This window comes from Balearica regulorum, chromosome 9, assembly GCF_011004875.1.
Source record: "Balearica regulorum gibbericeps isolate bBalReg1 chromosome 9, bBalReg1.pri, whole genome shotgun sequence".
Classification (NCBI taxonomy): Eukaryota; Metazoa; Chordata; class Aves; order Gruiformes; family Gruidae; genus Balearica; species Balearica regulorum.
In genome coordinates, this window is record NC_046192.1 from 24,497,985 (window position 1) to 24,517,507 (window position 19,523).

At 43.0% G+C, this 19,523-nt stretch overlaps 1 protein-coding gene and 1 long non-coding RNA gene across 4 annotated transcripts in view; one reads left to right on the plus strand and one right to left on the minus strand.

Annotated features, from left to right (window-relative positions):
• Window positions 1-331: 331 nt before the first annotated feature.
• On the minus strand, window positions 332-13,641 carry LOC142603006 (uncharacterized). Of its 2 annotated transcripts, none has more exons than XR_012836876.1 (4): window positions 13,375-13,641; window positions 9,279-9,364; window positions 4,084-4,174; window positions 332-558 (listed from the first exon to the last, which is right to left on the minus strand). It is a non-coding gene; the product is annotated as an uncharacterized LOC142603006 (long non-coding RNA). The 2 variants fall into 2 exon arrangements; XR_012836877.1 differs by lacking the exon at window positions 332-558 and adding an exon at window positions 600-1,251.
• An 817-nt stretch (window positions 13,642-14,458) lies between these two features.
• The window catches only part of GOLIM4 (golgi integral membrane protein 4), a 34,135-nt gene continuing 29,070 nt past the window's right edge, over window positions 14,459-19,523 (plus strand). The window contains exon 1 of one of the 2 annotated variants that reach the window (XM_010312267.2): window positions 14,459-14,886. In XM_010312267.2, the coding sequence (XP_010310569.2) occupies window positions 14,700-14,886 (187 nt within the window). In that variant the 5' untranslated portion in view covers window positions 14,459-14,699. The remainder of the gene's footprint in view (window positions 14,887-19,523) is intronic. The other variant, XM_075761611.1, reaches the window with a different exon arrangement.

The following is a 19,523-nucleotide window of genomic DNA, read 5'->3' on the forward strand; positions in this document are numbered from 1 at the left end:
AGGCCACCCCGCCCCGGGCTCCCCGCCCCCCCCCCCCCCCCGTGGCTCGCGGCGCGGACGGCGGGAAAGCCGCGGACGGTGACATGGCGCCATCTGTCGGGCAGGGCCGGCCCCTGCCGACGGCGGTGTGGGACAGAACCTGGGCAACTCCCGGGGCTCCGGCAGCACGCGGGAGCTACGCGCACGGCCCCGGCCCCGGCCCCGGGGGAGGTTCGAAGTGGCCTTGACACGACAGGCACGTAAAAGGGTTTTCACGCCTGCTTGACCCGTAGGATTGCGTTCCCTACAGCAGCAACGCGTGCTGTGACTGCTGAGGAATCGTAGAGCGTAAATAGAGGAGAAATTTAAAGAAGTTACAGTTAAAGATCATCGAACAAGGAGAAAAGGCAGGAGAGGAAGGACGAATCTCAGAGCGGTTCCCAGCTCAGACGCCTGAATGGCAGCAAAGAGCACCGCTGGCAAAACCTGCCGCAGACACGGATCGGAGCAGCTTCCTCTGCGGTGACCAGGGATGCTCCGCTTCTGCTGAGAACTTCGCTCGTCAGTGCCAGCCACGTGCTGGAACGGAGAAGCACAGTGTAAAAATGCACATTGGAACCACGCCTGAGTAGTTTTAAGAGCAACCATCCCATCATGACAGCGCACATACCTATAGAAAGTAGAACTCTGCCGTGCTAATTGGGAGCCAGAATATCTCAGTGTTTTACCACCAGGCTGTTACTTGTCGGAAATATTTCTGTCACTATATATTCTCATTACAAGGTGTTAAAATTGGCTAACAAATATACTGCTCCTTTTTAAATGTATAACATGATTGTACTTTAGTCAGTGTTTCTTGTCTCATTAAAAAGTAAAACAATTTCTCATTGGCACAAAATAATTCGTGTGGTTGATTTGCATACAGAGGCTTCCCTGTCACTGCCACATCTTGAAACACAGTCATATTTCATTGAAACCCCCCCCAAAAGGGTTACGTACTCGCTTCAAAGCAGTTATTATTCAGCATCTGAGAGGTTACTAAGAACCCAAGAAGGATTTGTTGGATTTGTTTCTGCAAATACCACCGCAAATACACTTCAGGCATTTACTTTTGTGGTGCTTATTGTTATGAAAAGATAAAGTTACAGGTCACGCACCTCTCAATCCAAATGGACATTCAAAGCTTGGATAAGCTTCTTGCTGTTGAATGTGTATCAGAAACATATAATATGGCATAACATAGGTGGTCTTTGTCCAGAAGGCAGCTGCGTTCTAGAAGGAACATAGAAAATAAGACATACCAGGGAACTTGGAGTAAGAATTCTTTCAGTGTGTTTTCCTCCTTTTAAAAAGCCTACTAATGAGCTGGGTATCATCAATTAGCCTGTTTGCCTCTTTTTTTTTGTCTCCGCCATCATCCTTTTCAGTTCTATCAGCATTATTTGCCTTTACTAGATGGGCTCTAGTGATGGAGATAGACTAGTTAAAAGCTCTTTACCGCACATTTACCACGTCCAAAATGAAGCAGTCACACCCTGTATTTTGTAATCCCTTTTCCAAGTTCAGTTCAACAACAGGGTCCTGATCTCAGAAGTCAACATGGCCTCACAGTAAACTCCGCATAAAATTCAAGGCAGAAGGTATTTATAAGATATCGGGCAGAGAAGCAGTATAACCAAATACAACATCAAAAAACATTTTTTCCATGCTCAATCTTTAGGTGCAAAGGAAAATAACTTAAATTGGCAGGAGCACATTCCTAATTGGTTGTTTCGGTAAAAGCAGCTCATTATTTGAAGTGAGAAACTCTCTCCCAGCCTACAAAAACTGGAGATTTACAGTACGATCCCCATCTGGTTTGGGATGACATCAAGACTTTTCAGCATGGTATCCAAACCAGCCAGAAGCCCAGTGGCTGGGTTATTAACATACTGTGCAGAAGTCACGGTTGAATTCCTCCCTTCCCTGATTCAAAGATGACCGTAACCTCCATCTGCCATCTCTCAAGTGGGTTTTATCTGTACACTGCCTCGCTGAGGACTCTGACAAGACTTATCCCTTCATCTCAGAAAAGAGCTTTGACAAATAGAGTGTTCTTTTTTTTTTGCATAGGAGATCTTTATGTTAAAAGCAGCTCAGATAACAGAGGCCTGACTATTTGTGATTGAGCATACAGGCTCATTTACTTTGCTGTTTTTAAAGGCAGGATCCCAGTCAATGTTTCTTGTAGTCAAGGAGAATTTGAATTCAAAGGAATTTAAATTGTGTCCCAACAAAGCACTACGGCACGGAAACAGGATAGAAAGCTTGGATGCGTGTTCTGGATCTGGTTTATAAATGGAGGGTTTGGGGCCCGTGCAGTACTAAAAAGATTTCCAGTGATTTCAAGACCTACAACCAGATCTCTTGGGTGAAGTTTCCTATTATACAGAACTGCTATACATGTGCTTAATTGCACAATTTCCTTTGAAAAAAAACCAACCCAAAACCCAAACAAAAAACAACTATTATGATTAGTCCGTGGCTTTGCAGTCTTGGCATAATACCTGGGTAAGCACCAACCAACTGGAACACACTCTGCATTTTTTTACATGTTCGCATATAGAAGTTGTGACTAGTGATAACAGCTTTGGCAATTTTTATTATTGTGTTATTATTAAACAGTTTTTATTATTGCCAGAAGAAATCCTGTACTAACTAAAAATATTGGATATGTGCCACTTATAGGTTTATCATCAGAGGATAGTCCACATATGCCTTTTAGAAGGCTGATATCTATGTGCTTGCTGCTTTACTGCTGCTCATTTAACTGAGCTCCATTTCTTGCATGTTTTCCATTTTCTTCACGTTTGGTTGGTTTTCACCAACCTTTGAGCTGCTGAGACCAAGGAAGGAGTTTACCTAACTGCTTTAATCGATTACTGTGAGAAAGAGGGTGCTAGCACTTTGGGAAATGACGGGATGTTAGGGTTAGGCTAACACAACGGAACAGACAAGCTCCTTTGACTCTGTGGCAGCAGCAGGAGAAGGAGAGCTATCTTTGGGACAGTGAGAACTTAATAGATGGTGCAGAGTGAGGAAACCTGTAATGGCTATAAAAGCAACTTGTCTATTAGAACCAGGAAATGTTAACGTTCCAGGTTAGCTTTTGAAGCAACTTCTAGGTTTTCTCTGAGGATTTGAACTGAGAAGCCAGAGGTGGAGGGGTGTTTAGGGCAGCCTGCTTTCTCTCGGCAACAAGGTGTCTGTGTGCCCAGTTGTGCTTTGGTCCCCTGACAGCACCCAGCATAACAACCTCACGGATGCTGTAGCTTCCATACGTGCACGTGTAGGTCACCCAGAGCACTCTGCTATCCCACAAAGTTTACAGGCTGATATTTGCCAAGCGGGAACTTTGTGGGAGTACTAGCTTGCCTGAGAAGGTAGTTTATATGCCAAACATCAAGTTTAAACCAAATCCTGCTCTTCTGGGACAACTGTTTTCCCCAAGTGACATTACGCAGTGTCATCCAGCCAGTGCAGACCTTGAAGTGTTCAATTGTGTGCTGCATCACACACAAATGAGCTAACATGATGCATCTGCATCGGTTTTGAAGTGAGCTGTAAAATGTACATTGCTAGCGGTGTGAAGTTAGTCAGGGTTTTAGCTGTTCCCTTCAGATAAGCAAAGGAACCTGTTTTGAAGCAAAATATCCTAGATACCATAATTCCCATTCAAAAAAAAGGAAATTTATTTTCTATTTTTAAAAAAATGTTTCAGACCACGCTGTGTGCCCTTGATATTTATAGAGAAATATGGGCATATTTGGATATAAGTGATGTATCCAAAGAGGATGGGTAATCCTGGCTGATCCTGAGGCTTCCTGTCTTCAGAAAATCATATAAAACCTACTTCTTGAACTAGTTTCAAAATTTGCACTGAAACACATGAACAGAGCCCTAAAAGACAGCCTATGCTGACCTGAAGGAAAAAAAAAAGACAGATTCAGAGAGTTCAGTAAGCCCACTCTGAAACCTAATATGTCTCTGAATACCATTGTGATAAATGCAGTGAAAATGTCAGGTTTTTAGGACAAACAAATCAAAGCGGGGTATGAAACTTACCATGTGATCCAGTCTATGGTTTCTATAACCTATTAACCAAACTTCATTTCTGTGCCCCAAAACAGAGACAATCCTCTTTCCTCAAAACACCCTGCAAAAGAGAAAAAGTGAGAGTCTGACTTCAAAAGCACTTCAAGACTGTAACAGTAGATCAAATGTATTTTAATTAGAAAAAGATTCAGACTGCAGAATACAGGTCTGGCTCTGGACCTAAACTGCTCCAAAATGCAGTCTGGCTGTCATATTTCAGCTGGGGCCTCTTACTTTTACTGTGGAAATAAAGATGAAAAAATTCTCCACTGTAACATTGGTGTGAGTCCAAACTGACAATAAAATTACTAAGTTTCTGGGATTTACTCTAACAGGAAGTTTTATCGCTGTATATCAGCATTAGTCATGCATTAGGTTATAAGTCAAGTCAAAACAAAGTAATCGCATATTAAATTGTGAAGTCAAAAGAAAGTAAAAGTGAAATCTTGAGTATACTATGTTCAATAATCTGATGTTGACTTTAATAGAACCAGTACATCACCCAGAAAACTGTCTGTAGGAATTCAAGTCTTTGTTTTATATTACGTAGTACGGTCCTCTTCTGAGAGGTGAAGACCTTAGGTAGATATATATACATACTTGATTTGATTTGGAATTGCACTTTTAATCAACCATTCTTAAAGGCAGGAGGTCAGGAATTATTCTACCTAACTGTAACCTTCAGATTTGGGCATTTCTGCTATCTGAAACTGGGGAAAAACATCGGCTTCCTAGCAGCATGTTTATTCTATATGTACTGTAACAACTCAAAAGTCATATCGCTTTGTTGCAGCAGACTTCTCCATTCTTTGAGGCACTTTACAGATAAAACAAGTTAATTTTAAATGACCGAGAAGTTTACCTGAGTCACTGTAGAAATAAAATATTATTTTACCAAAATTTGGCAAATTCACCATCCTCATTGCTGGAATTTGAATGCTAAAATATCCAATAATGTATTTTTGTTTCCAATTGTTTTGGTTATTTTACCCCTTGGAATAACACAGCTCTACTCCAGATGTACTTTAATCTTCCTTACTGCTTCTGCCAAATTTCTGTTTTCTGTTTCCCATTTGCTTAGTGCTCTCATCATGAGCAATATGTCTGTGTCACTTCCTCCCTATATGTTCAGGCCTTTTCTTGAATCATGCAATATGTAAGAAGAAAAGCCAAAAGGAGAATACACGCTCTTTAAGGTCGCTATTTTTAAACACAGGAACTTCCGTGGGGCTGTTCGCGAAGGAGATTCCTTTTGAAGAGTAGATAATAAACAACAACATGCTAGAAATTACATGCAGGTACAACTAGTCCTACATAATCTCACGTCCTAGCCCTCCAGCAGGTCAGCAGAAGTGAGACTCCAAAAAGCACAACATATCCAAAGATAAACAACAGAGAACCAGGTTCCCAGGTGCGCCTGATGCCGTGGGGATTTCTGATATTCACTGAAATGCGTGGACCGTCACCAACGATCTGGGCCACGGGGTTGCTGCTACCTCTCCTCTCTCTCTCCCCCTCCTCCTCAGGGGAGGATTTACAGTAAATACACTTTTGATTCCTAGAGGTGCAAGGCTAACTGCCCCACGAATGAAAACCTCCTCTTTTCAGATCAAGGGCTGAATAGGTGGGGAGGAAGGGAGATCCCCTTTGAGCCTGGAGATAAGAGAGGCAAAGGAGCCCCAGGGATAGGGAGCTCGGGCCCTTCCATGTGTTCTTCCTGGGAACCCTCCTTAAGTCACAGGGCACCGTCTTGAGTGACCATCAGTTCCGCAGTCTGCTGGCAGTCACTTACTGTAGTTCTGAACCCCCACCTGGGGACAAGGTTATCTTACATTTAAATGTGTGGAAAATAGCAAGAATACGTTCACAGTACGCTAGGATATTCTACTATGAAATAGCAAGAGAAATCTAGGTAAGATAAACAGTGTCTTTGAGTTTCTGCCAGGATATAAATGTATTCCAGCTAAGAACTTTTGTAGCATTAACTGATGCCATGGTACCAGGCAGTGTGCTGGGCGGTGATGATGGCTGTACGCTAGCAATGTGATTCCACTTCAGGGACTGTAATCAGGAGTAAAACCACCGACGCTGCTTAATACCCTAATCCTGTTCACATTCCTGTTTTACTACCAGTTTTCTGCTACTTTTGCCTAAACAAATAGTTCCAACAGAAGCTTATCTTTGAAAGTCTTGTGTTTTATAGTTTACTATGAAAAGTAATGGTAGCTTTTCCTGTGCTCCCAGTATTTATAAAGTATTTTTCCATGTTATTAGATGCTAGTTGATACCACATTTCAGCCTTTCCCTCATGGCTCGCTCTCTTCTACCCAGCCACCTATTTGCATGAAACTTTCAGGAATGTAATATTTGAGATTGCTGCCCTCTGATAAGTCTGCTTGAATCAGACAATGAATTGCAAAGTCTTAAAGAGAACAACACACAAACACAGCACCCTTAGTTGATTACAGCATCGTTTCCTAAGGAAACCAAATTAAATATGAAAAAAAAATCAAACAAAAAAGTCATGCACTGAGCTGGACTTCATGCCTTTCAGAGGCTATTCATCATCATGGCCAGAACACAAGAATGTCTGATAACATAGACGAGTAGGTTTTACTCCCAAGGCTCATTATTTATTATGCAGTATTCCATACAAAGGTTCTTAATAGCAGCCACAGCACTTCTTTATTCACAGTGTAAATGTGCTGTGTAAATGCTTGTAAAACTTTATGAACTCTATTGCCTCAAAGCACTTACAATTCAGGTCTGATTAATAAATCATGCATGTGCAAACTGTCTCGTGTCTCTCCCTAACCTCTCAGAGCAATACTCCAGTTAGTTTGTGTCGTATCACAGGCAAAGAACTCCTCTACACTCACTGAGCGGTCCTATTAGGGGGTTTTCTGTTACTTAACTCTAGAAGACATGAGTCCCCTTGTAACGGAGCTGTATCAGAAATTTAATTAACTTTACTTTTTTCACTCACACGTGGTTCACCAGCGTTGCCTTCACCTCGCACACTCCCTGCCTTGCTTATTGCTGCTGCTGAGCACCCACACCCTCGTCAATGATTTCTTTACTTAAAGGCCTGACCTCTACAAGACTTCAGGGTGTAAAGCAGCAGTCTGGTTCTGCTCAATCTTCTACAGAGCTCCCACTAGGTGGCACCGACTATCTGACATTCTTCTCTCCACCCTGCACATGAATTTCCCTTGCCTTCCTCCCTTTTTACAGCATTTCCAAACACTGAGCTCATCGGCTTTAATAACTACAAAACCAAACGGCTCCTGGGATCTTTTTTTCCTGTCCTTACAGTGCTGCACGGATTCAAGCCAAAAGACAAGCTATGCTTTTTCACAGACAAAAAGATCAATTTCCAATTTCTACAGCTAGTTGAAGAACATCACTGGTATAACCATTAATTACTTCTTTCAGGACCATCTTCATACAACGAGTCCTTAGCGGTTCTTTACATGTGCGTGCATAATAAACCTAACCTCTGCAAGAATACCCGTTATCCCAGACAGACTGATGAGCTGGACAAACGGGGAAAGCTGTGAGGAAAACCGATGGGGCAGTGACCGAGAGCTGCAAGCAGGCATTTATCTCCTGGTAAATGGGAGGAGGAGGAGGAGGAGGAGAGACTCCTACACAAAACCCTTGGAAGGGAACTCAAACAGAAACTGAATCAGGCAAAATGTGGCTCAATGAGTTTTTGGTAGCAAGCAAAAAAATAATAATTCTCTCAACAGGAAGTAGTCAAGAATAATTCCTCACCAATAGGACTGAAGTAATTTCAGATATCTCAGACATAAAATATTCACAGTGCACAAAGATAAGTAATTTAAAACAGTAAAGAGCTGTACTTGTATCAGTGACGTGGAGAAAAGGTTTGCAAACCTAGGGACCGGGATCATCACGTCTGTTAAGGTGCCCAGCCATGTGCATTGAGCCATTGGAACACCAGGACTAGGTTAATCCTACAGCAGCTCACATGGTACAGGAGAATTCTACGCAAATTCTTCAAGGCATTTGAGCTACCAGTAAGACAAATACTTGCACAAAAATTAAACACTGACCAAAAAAACAACCAAAAAAACCCTTCACACAATGAAGTCCTAAAGACTAGGCAAAAAAATTGGGGAAATTGCAGAATTTTCTGAAACACAACAAACAAATAGGGTTTTCACTTAACGACTTGTCTTTAGCAAGAGCTTGGTGAGTTCCTAGACAGCCTTTTACAAACTGGGGCCTAGACACTGCAAACAGGTACATATGTGTTTAAGTGCAACCACTCCTACCGAGTTCAACAGTGACACCTGAAACACAAAATGTTACGAATCTTTCAGGAGAAGAGCTTAAGATTTTCCTGACAGCTATTTTCAGCTATTTTCTCCACTCCTCTATACTCTTTTATGTTCCCAGACAAATCTGTAAAATTCCTTTGTGCTGGAAATAATTTTATTTTGTAATGTAACAGTAAAGCACTTCCAAGACTAACAATTAGGACAGATATCCATGCCTTGTGAGACAAGACTGCACACATTTTCCTGGTGTGGAAGAGCAGCACAAAAGCTAGAAGTAAATAACTAAAATTAAAATAAAACTACAATCCAGGGATAACCCTGTAACTGAGTGGAAGAACAGTTTCTAGTTCTGAGTCTGGCAGGCCATGATAATATCGCTAACGGAGATGGCAGTCCTATGAAAATGAAAATGAATGTGAATATGGCTGTTAAAGTCCTGAGTTCATTTCAATCTCATTTAAAGTTCTTCACCTACATTTCTTCAGATTTATACATAAATTCCTGAGTGGTTGTTTTCTCTCCTCAAATTAACTCTACAAAGTAAACAGTTCTTTCCAAACTCTGCTTAAAAGTCTCCTTTTCAGATCCTTATAAAATCATAAAGATATCAAAGATATAAACATCAATGAAAGTTACAGTAGTTCATCAGTCACTACCTTATCTTACAGCGCAATGATAATGGGAACAGTTATGAAGATGAGATTTCTCTTTCCTGGAAGGCCAGACAGTTTTACAGCTGTAGGATATCAGACTCTGGCTTTTATTCAGATGCTGGGAAACCAAAAGACTGTGAAAAAGTAGACAAGTCCGACAAGACTGGAAAAAAGCAGGGGATGGAACAATTCAAAATTCACTGACCTATTTACTCCTCCATCTGCCATGGCCTCCAGTCTGGACAGCCCAATGGGAAATGCACCAGGAAAATGTAATCACTGGGGATTATTCTATGTATCAGAAAAAACAATGTCTGTAGTCAGCGTTCCCAAGTCAATATGTTCCTCTAACTCATAAAATACGGAATGCAACTGCTATCTTTTGAAACAGTAAAATGGGGAAGCTGACTTTCCTCGCAGAATTTTTCAGCTAGGACACAGGATTCCCCAACACTCTACCATGCAGAAAAACCACCAGGCTCCCATGTCCAAACCATTCTCCTTATATTTGCATGGTGCTCCCCCAGGAGTCGGATTTGTCTCCTGTTGCCACCTCAGGCAGGCACAGCCCCAGGTCTTTTATGTGTTGTTGCTCAGACTGAGCATTATTGTTGTTTGCATTTCACTTTGTGGTTCAGAGTGATCTGGAGTCTGAACAAAACACACAGAAACAAAATACACACAGATCCCTGTCTCGGAGCATTTCTGTTCTGTGCAAATAACATGCTGTTAGCTAAGTGCCTAAAGGCTCAAATATCCAGCCCCTCAATTGTAAGAGTATTCATATTATCATTAGCACTCAAACATTATTATTATTTTTCTTTTTTTTTAAAAACACCAGCCCTCAGGAACACAGGGGTTTCCAATTGCAAGTTTCTTACAAGGTGGATCATCTGACCATTGTTTAAAGTTAATTCATGATTTGACATAGTATTTAAATGATTTGGGATCCTAATATTTAAGTGTTTACTATCAGTTTTTATGGTAGCTGTCATGTTAAGAACAATGGAGCATGTAATACTATAAGGAGTTTTTTTCTGGGGATTGCAGCAAAAGGCTTATCAAATTCCTGTTTTTCTTAGAATTTTTTCTGCCTTGACAGCCAACTAATAGCTCCAACACTCCAGGATACGCTGGAGTACTGCCCCTTGAAGTTCACCTGTGGTGACTATAAGGTGATGACATAATGTATGGCAACTCCAAGGGTGTCCTTTATGTGCCACATGTGTAGTGAATTTGTAGATCTGTGGCATACATAGCGTTTGTAACTGTACGTTTTAATGCATCTGCTTACCTGCATTAATTATTTACAAAGGATAAAGTTTTGGAGCCAGTAAAATGACAAGACTATTTAAGGAAGCACCAGAAACAAGATACTCAGAGTGTAGCCTCCTTACTCATCTCCGCTAGTAACCACATTGTCTCCCCTCAGTATGGAACGCCGTTTAAATTATTCTGTGTACCTACGCAGAATTTTCTTACCAGTGTTTGATCCCCATTCCTACTATAAATGCTGAGTGATTTAGAAAAATTTATCTTTATGTGCATCCATGAGGCAGAAATCAGTCATCATCTACTGTTCTACAGCCAGAACTGAGGAACCAGAAAATAAATGTCAAAGCTGTGTTGACTTTGAGTGTCCGGTTCGGGATACCTTATGTTTGAGGGGTTTTTTCAGACTATTAAGTAACATAGTTTCTATATTAAAACACAGCCCTCCTTGTCCTCACCTCAAATTAGGACATCAGCAAACAGAGTTCAACTGATTCCTTAAGGTGGACACTCAGTCAGAGGCAGCTGATAGCGCAGCTGTGAAAAGCCTGACTTCCCCGAACATCACAAACTATGACCTCAGACAAGGATAAATACAATTTTCCCAGGAGCGTTCACCTCTTCAAGTTTAATCTTTTTATTCCTTCGGTTCCTGACCACTAATAAATGACAGTGAGTGTTAAAACAATCTTTGTACGCATTAGTAAGCTGCAGTCACTGGACAAAAAGGTCATTCTTGCCTAAACATCTGCAGTTGGAATGTACTTTGTAGCTGGAGAGGTAATAACATATGCCTTGCCAGTACATTCCTTAACTTCTGGCAACCGAATGAATGGGCTGTGACCTGTATGGGACAACTTTCACTGTACATTTCCATCACTTTGGATCCCTGATCCATTGATTGGTAGGATTTAAAAAAAAAAAAAAAAAAAAAAAAAAAAAAAGACCTGCTGCCTGATCTATTTAACTGCTGTGTTCATTGGATCATTCTGGAAAAACCCAAAGCCGTTCAACGATAATTTTTATTAGAAACTGGTATCCCTCGCTACAAAATAATCACAGAATCAAGCTTAGTAAAACTGACATTTAAAAAAATGAAAGAAAATACAAGAGAATTAAGAGGAGGAAAACAAACAAAGGAAACAAAAAACCATGTAGTTCTGTGATGTCCAAACTTACTGAGGACTGGCTTCCCGCATCTTGTGGTTGATGGTGAGAACCCATGCCCCAAAGAAATAGGATGTACCTAACATTTCTCAGCTTCTTGGTTATCCACTTGAGTCTGAGCATGCATAGCCTTTCCTTCTGTTAGGGAACTTACAGGGTTATACTTTATATATTGCTCCTCTAATTTCTCAACATTTATAGGAACTTCATTTTGCTCAACACTTCTACGACCCACTTAAATTTGTCTGAAATTGGCCAAGAAGTTGGCCAACTGCTTGTCCTTACAAAGCACAAACTGACAGACGGTTTGATTGCACAAGCCTCATTTGCTTAGGAAATTAAGCTGAAGATGATAAATAGGTGTGTATAAATGCCTGGCCATGAATTCCCTGTTGCAGCCTCCGAGCACGCTTCCCATGGTATAACATGGCTCGGAAAGGAAAACACTTATCCCCCATCTTTCCTGATCATATCAGTAACTTACTCAGTGATTAGTCGAAGTAACATTCCTCTCCTAGCAACTAATTTAATGCTTTTTTATATATGACAGACTCTTTTAGGTACAAATCTTTCTATTTTGGGATTTCAAGTTTGCCTAATAGCTTCACATAATAGTCCCTTGCTCCCAATAAATTCCTCATTTTAACTCTAATCGGTTTGCTCATGAAGAATCACAATTTACATGAGCTGAGGAGGAGATATATCACTAGCTATTACTGAATATAAGTAATATTTGAATAAGCAAAAGGACATACTTTTTTTCTCAGCATTTGTTAATCATACTGCCAATTTCAACAAGCAGGTAAAGTGTATTTACAACATAATCAATTAAATGTATTTGGAATAGGTATTAACTAATGATGCCAGTTCAGTGTCCTCTTACATTTATGATGCCTGTGATTCGTCATAATAACTGAAAGTCAGTACCATATTCAGATGAAGGTGCTGGTGAGCCAATTGTTCTCCAGTGCAAAGTGATCAAAACTAAAGGTGTAGACTGGGTTTATGAAAGGTAATGAAAGCAACAAGTGGAAAAACAAGAAATTAAATAATTTAATAGCTGCAAAACTGAAGTATAAATCATCTTCAGTGATTTCAAAATCTCAGTCTAGAAATAAAGAATCGTCTCATTCTACTTAACTGAGCTCAACCTGAGGAGTCTGGTAATGCAAAACCGGACAGGACATCTCTGAAGGAGTCTGGGAGAGGAAGGGAAGCTGGAGTTTGGGGGATACTAAGAAACCTACTGGGACTACTTTGTGAAAGAAATGGATCATATAAACCCGCATGAAGATAAATCAATTTGAAACACTCGTGGTTTTGAACAAAAGCTTTTAAATGTAACTTCAAGAACTTCAGGAAGCTTCTTAAAGGCAAGGGAAAAGAATATGACTTTTTTTTAAAGTATCACTAGTTCAAAGCAATTACAGTTTCTTCCTAACGTATAATTTTGAACACTTTGGTCCTCAAACAGAAAGCAAGGCATTCCGTTAAATTAAAAGACAACAAATATAAATTTGAAATACATTTAGATGGAAGTCATACCAGCTTGTGGTACTGACTGCTATTAATTACCAGTATATGTAGAATATTTGAATAACAAATTTTTAAGCCTCTTTCATGTAGTTTTTCATTTAAGGCCAGAATAATGCCTGTGAAAAACACAGATCAATGAGTTAGACATATTTAGAAAAAATAACTTTGGAGTATGTCTTTGATTTTTTTTTTTTTTTTTTTTTTTTGCTTATTATTACTTCTAGTTTAGCTTGAGTCTTGGTTTGTTGGGTTTTTCCCTGTGATAAAATACACGCTAATTCTGAAATTACGCTGATTCAGGATAAACGCCCTAGGATCTATCTCACCTTTTATTGCCCGACAGTGGCATTTGGGAGCACTGCATGAGCACAGACATACTCTGGGCCTGAATTAAGATTCACCAGCGGCCCGAGCGTGACTCTTGGCGAAGGAAAAGGCAAAGAGCAGTGACGGCCGTGACATGCAGTACCTCTCGGGTGCAGCCAGCACCCCGAAACAAAGTACGGTCAATGACCTATCAAAAAAATATATTAATCTGATGAAGAGTGTATATAAATCAGGCGCTTGGTTATAAAACCAGGCTCTTTGGGACCTTGCCTTCTCAGTAGGAGCTTCCCCCTCGCCGCGGGCCCTGGTGTGGCTGTGGGGCAGGGTACCCTCCAGCCGCCACAGGCTTCTTCACCCCCTGCCCCAGCGGCTGTCCCGGGCTGCCACACGGGCTGCCACACCCGCCAGGTGCCCTGCCCCGCACGGTGTCACACACCCCTACTCAACAGCCCCGTCCCCTCACACGAGGGCCGAGCGGGCACACGGGCCTCGGCTGCCCCGGCCCCAGTAGGAAGCCGCCTCGGCACCCGCGACGCCCCCCGCCCCGGGTCGGTGCGGTCTGGGCAGGGCGGGAGGAGAGGGGCGGGCGGAGGGAAGCGGAGCGCCCGGCAGGCCGGACGGACGCGGCGGGCACCCAATGCGCTCAGGCGCTGCCGCCCCGAAGGGAGGGGAGAGACCCGCGGTTGGGCCCAATGAGGCCGCGCCCGGAGCGGGACTTCCTTCGGGGATCCCGCGGCGGGGAGCCGCGGCGGAGCGGAGGTGACACGTAAGTGCGGGGCCGGGGAAGTTGCCTTTGTTCCTCTCAGGTGGCGGCGGCGGCGGCGGCGGAGCCACCGGCCGGGCGGGTCCCCGCGGCGGGGCCGGGCTGAAGGCGCCGCCTGAGGCGAGCAGGGAGCCGCCCCCGCCCCGCAGCCCCTCTCCCGCAGGCCGCGGTAGCCAGCGCCGCTGCCCAACCCTGCCGCGGGGACTCGGGGGCCGGGGCAGTCAGCCGGGGGCCGCCGCCTCCCGCCGCCGGAGGGCCGGGCAGCACCGGGCAGCCTCGCGGCCGCAGCATGCGGCTGGGGCGCCCGCCCCGCGCCGCGCAGAGTCCCGCCGGCTCCGCTCCGACGCGCAGGGCCCGCAGGCTGGGGGAAGCCGCCCGGGGTGTCGCGGCGGTGCCCAGGGGTTGAGGTGCTCGGCCCGCCCCTCCCGCCTTCCGTCCCTCCCGCCTCCTCCTCCCGGCGCGGACCCGGGGCCTCCGATGTCGCCTCCTCGTCGTCCGCCGCCTCCAGCAGCCCGCTGCTAAGCCGTGAGGGGCGGGGGCCCTCGGGACCCCGCCGGGGACATGGGCAACGGGATGTGCTCCCGAAAACAGAAGCGGATTTTCCAGACCCTCCTGCTCTTGACTGTGGTGTTCGGCTTCCTCTACGGGGCGATGCTCTACTACGAGCTGCAGGGCCAGCTGAGGAAGGCTGAGGCCACGGCGCTCAAGTATCAGCAGCATCAAGAGTCCCTCTCAGCTCAGTTACAAGGTACTTACCTCGGCAGGAGCCTCTGCCGCCCTCTCCTAAGGCTTGCAGAATACCCTCCTCCTCCTCTGGGGAAGTCTGGGCTCCAGCTGTCCAACCTCTCACAAAGTTTTGCTTCTTACGCGCTTCTTCCCCTTCTCTTCCCCCAGCCTGTGGGGTTTTGATATCTAACCGTGGGTAGGGTCCCAGCCCCGCCAAAGTCAGTGTGAGTTTTTGTCATGGACTCCTAGAGAGCTCTAATTCCCCCTCGCTCCCACACATCTCACAGAGTGACTCTTACTCCCGAAGGACTGCACATCACTTGGCAGGTCCTGGTATAAATGGAAAAGGCAGGCATGCTGCCTGCCGCTAATGTAACAGTACAGACTGTGTCCAGTTCTGGGACTTTGGTCTGCTTCTGTGTTGTCTTAGCAGTATTAATTTTCTGTTGCTGAGAGAACATTCAGCTGCAAAAATGTAAGGCTACAGTTCCTGGGCAACGTAAACCTTAAATAGTGCCAGGAGGGAGAGGAGTGTTCTAATAAAGCATTTTTTAAAAGGGTAATTTGAAAGTAAAGTTCAAGTAAGTTATTTGGATAAGGCTATTCTATTATTTTGGAATAACTTTGAATTTCTTGGCTTAAAGCTGTCACATAAATACAGATCCTTGTGTGTCTTGGTTTAAGGATGTACCAAATGTAGGTGTCCTGTACTTGAAGATGAAAAGATGCCAGTGTCTGACATCTGCATGTCCAGAAATCAGATGCAAAGCAGCAGATATATATGTGAAGCGTCAGTGCTTTAGCAAGTGCAAGACCTCAGCGCCTGTCTAATTGTCAAGTGCAAGATTATCTGGTCGGCATATATGAAGTCCAGAGCCAACTTTCAAAACTTTAGAGTTTTATTTCTCAAAGCTGTATAAAACAAGATTAAGAGTGGTCTGCTCTAGCAGCTGTAACAGTACTTCAGGGTGATCTTCAACCATACTTTTCACTGTGGAAGCATACATAAAAGCATGCCTGGAAGCGTACAGTTTTCATGCAGAGCACATAGAATTGAACTTCTGCTGTTAGATTGTTATAGTGATTTATTACTTGAATGTGTTTAGCTACAATCTGAGCCCATCATTACTTGGTATTTCAATTTCAGGCCATTTCCAGGTAATGCCATGGAAAAAATTGACAGAAACCTTCACTGTAGTCACGAAAAAGGTGCAAATGTTTGGCTGGGAGATGGGTATGTGGCAGATGGCTGAAGGGCTACTTTTGCTAGTCTGTATATTTGCCAACACTATTTGAAGAGGACACAGGAACATCTTGTTCTCAAGCTAAAATTCAACAAGCTAGCTTTTTCTGTTGCTCTGGCTATACCAAAGAGGAGCACACAACAAACTTTATCCTAACACAGAGGAGAGATTCTCTTGGTCAGGTATATTGGGTCTGGACTGTTAGTTTAAACTTTCTATGTCTGAAACATTGAGTAGCCATCATCTATCCAAGCAAGTTCATGGAAAGAGAAGGCAATTAGTAGTTGACAAATGCAGCACCAATGCTGCATTTTATATTATATTAGCTATTGCTAATTAATACTACCTAAAAGAGGGTGAGACTGAGAGCCCAGAGACGTACTAAATGCAGCAGCAAGCATTAGATGCCTAATCTCCCAGTAAAGTAAATGGAAGCTACATGCCTAAGCACTTTGGAGGACTTGGGCCTCGTGAGCTAGAAATAAACTTTTCTTCCCTGGCTTTCCCTGTACATTTAATGACTCTTTCTGGGATGGCCTGCCCTGCATAATCCCTTGGATTTTTGCAGTAGCAGTTTATTAGTGAGGAGAACCTCTGCCTAACTTGCCCAGAGGCACACAAGCACTGTGCTAACTGGTAATAGACAACACCAAAACCATTTCTGAACTTTTTCTATTTAACTTTTTGATATGGAACAACAGGAAGGAATTTTCTTTAAACAGAGACTTTGAAACAACATAAACTGCTGACAGAAAATCCTGTGTTTGCAGGTGCAGTATCTGACTGCACTTTGAACTTTTGATTTTTAAATGGTCTGGATTTTAAATCAACAATGCTGCTGTTGCCAAACAAAAAAACCCTCTAAGAATATCTAGGCTACATCTCACTGCCGTCATTAACAACATGAGAGGTTATTCTTTGAGTTTATTCTTTTATGAGAGCAACAAAATGTATTGCTAGTAAAGCAGTGCAACTTACGGGGTAATCAGTTTCTCTATGGATACTGGTCTGGAGGTAACTTTGGGGCCTGAAGTACGATGGGAGCACTCTGAAATTGTTTAAACAGGAACCAGTTAAAGGGTAGGGTCACTGACACAGCATTGCTGGGAGGAAAAGAGGGTGCCATATCAACAGTGGTTGATTTCTTGGTGTTTACAGCTCTTCTGGGTGATTGAATAAGACTTTAAAGCTCATTACAAGCTGAGGAGAGAACCAAACTTTGGACCTCTACTTCCTGAACAAACATTTCATCAGTAGACTTTTACTGTTTTAAGAGAGGGAGGGGGGAAAAAAAAAAAAAAGGTGATGACAAAGTTGTCCTTTTGAGGCTCATATCTCCTGTTCTGAATTTTGGTTGGGTTTTGTTGTGACTACTGGTGCTATAAACACAGTTGCTTTCCTGCTTGTACACAGAGGAACGCTGTTAGGGCTTCTGGGTGAAACTGGAATCAGTTTGTGAAATGCTTAAGGGTCACGGGCAACTCCTAAGTTTATGTATAAGGGCAGAGTTTTGAACCCGAGTGCCTTTGGTCTGCCCAGAATCTTACGAAGGCTCCTCAGATGTAGCCTGGAGTGTAGCCTCCCTTCACCTCCAACTGTCCCCTCTACAATTTTTCTATCTCTGCACAGTTTTTTAGGGTTTTCATCTACATAGGTAATAAGAACCTTCCTTTTGGTACTTGCCAGTTCTTCATGCCTGAATGAGCAGTGCTTTCTGTTTTTGTTTGAAAAGCCAGTTGTCTTAGATTTTTATCTTTTTCATTGCCTTGTTTTGCTCAAATGCAGCATGTGAACCAGGCTAGGTTGTCTGTACACGTGGGAAAATAGCACTTGTCTACCGAGGCAGAATGCACGGATTACCGAAAAACGGTGCAGGAAGAGGTCTCAAAATCGTTTAGCCCCAGATCTGAAGAGGGCTGCATACAACTGCGGTTGTAGGGAGTTCTGCTTTTTCTGGTGTTCGCAGCTTCAGGTTCTCAGCTGAGAAATAAGACCGGGGTGCGATTGAAAGGATGGCAGACTTGGGAAACATGATAAGCATAACTGCTTTGGAGGGGTTGGGATCTTCAGCTCACCCTCTTTAGACAGCCCATGTCGTAGAAGATTTTGTATTTGAAGGCTAAACTTTTCACAAAAAAGAATGTCAAACTTTGGCATTTTTATCTCTAACAAAGTTCTAATGGGCATGGAGAAAGTAGTGCTGCTTTTGTAACCTGTGAAGGGAATACTGCAGGCAAAATTTAGAGATGATGTGAAATTCTTTGGCTGCTAAGAAAAACTAAAGTCATTGTTATCTGTCAGGTCTTTCATAGAGAAGCTGATCTTCCCTGTAAGCTGCTTATTTTTAAATCTCATTCTCTGAGCATTATATGTTCAAAGCATGAAGATAATCTTACTTAGTATTTCTTAAAGTGATAAAACCAAAACTTGACTCTCTTTGCCTCCCACAAAGATGTGTCAAGCTAAGTCTTAAACTGTTGGCCATATAGGAACAGACCTCAGTTGCTAGAACAGATACACGTTGACAGCTGTAGATGAACCTGATTGTATCTTTGACTGCTTCAAGATTGCATGTATCTACGAATGTCTCTTTAGTCCTTACAACTTCTGTCTTCTCATCCTCTGGGTATTAAGTAACTCCTTGTGTACTATTTTAATCTGTTTAATCTGTTTTAATCCCTAATCCTAATAACAGCCTACATCTAGTGCCTTTTACTACCTTAATTTTCCTGCTCTTTCTCTTACTGTTTTAACATATCCGATGGCTTCAGGCAATCTCTGTGCAGTCTGAGATCACACTGTAATCTTGGGAGCCAGCCCAGCCGGGACTCTGAACTTGAGAGTTCAGGATTTGCCGCACTGTAGCCAAGGTGTGGATTTCCTCAAAGCTGTCTGATTCAGTGCTGAAAAGCAAATGTAGAATTCCTCTGTGTCTGTTGTTCTCTTTGTCCTAAACTGAGGCCCCTCCTTGGAGATGATCTGCTAGAAGTTAATTAGATCTATAGCAGCTCTATCTATAGAGACTCGCATGATGCGTCACGATATCAGAGCATAGTTCTGTGTAACTGTAGTGGGTAATATTTATTATGTCTGTCTGCATGCTAACTATGTAGATGCCAAAACGTTTCTTAGTGAAGTATATACAGATGTGGATGTACTTCACTATCTCACCCTCCCTTTTGTAAAACTCTATTTAAACTTGTAGCTTAAATTGGCAGAGCTAGGAAGAACTAACAGTACTTTTGATGACTTATTTTTCACATGCGTCATACAAGCAGAGCTACGTCCACGCAGCTCCTGTATGGCTTGGTTGTTCTCCACTACAACAGCAGCTTGAATTCCTGTGATTCCTATTAGATCGCATTCCTATTCCTATCAGATCGCACATAGCACAACACCACTTAGTTTGATTGTG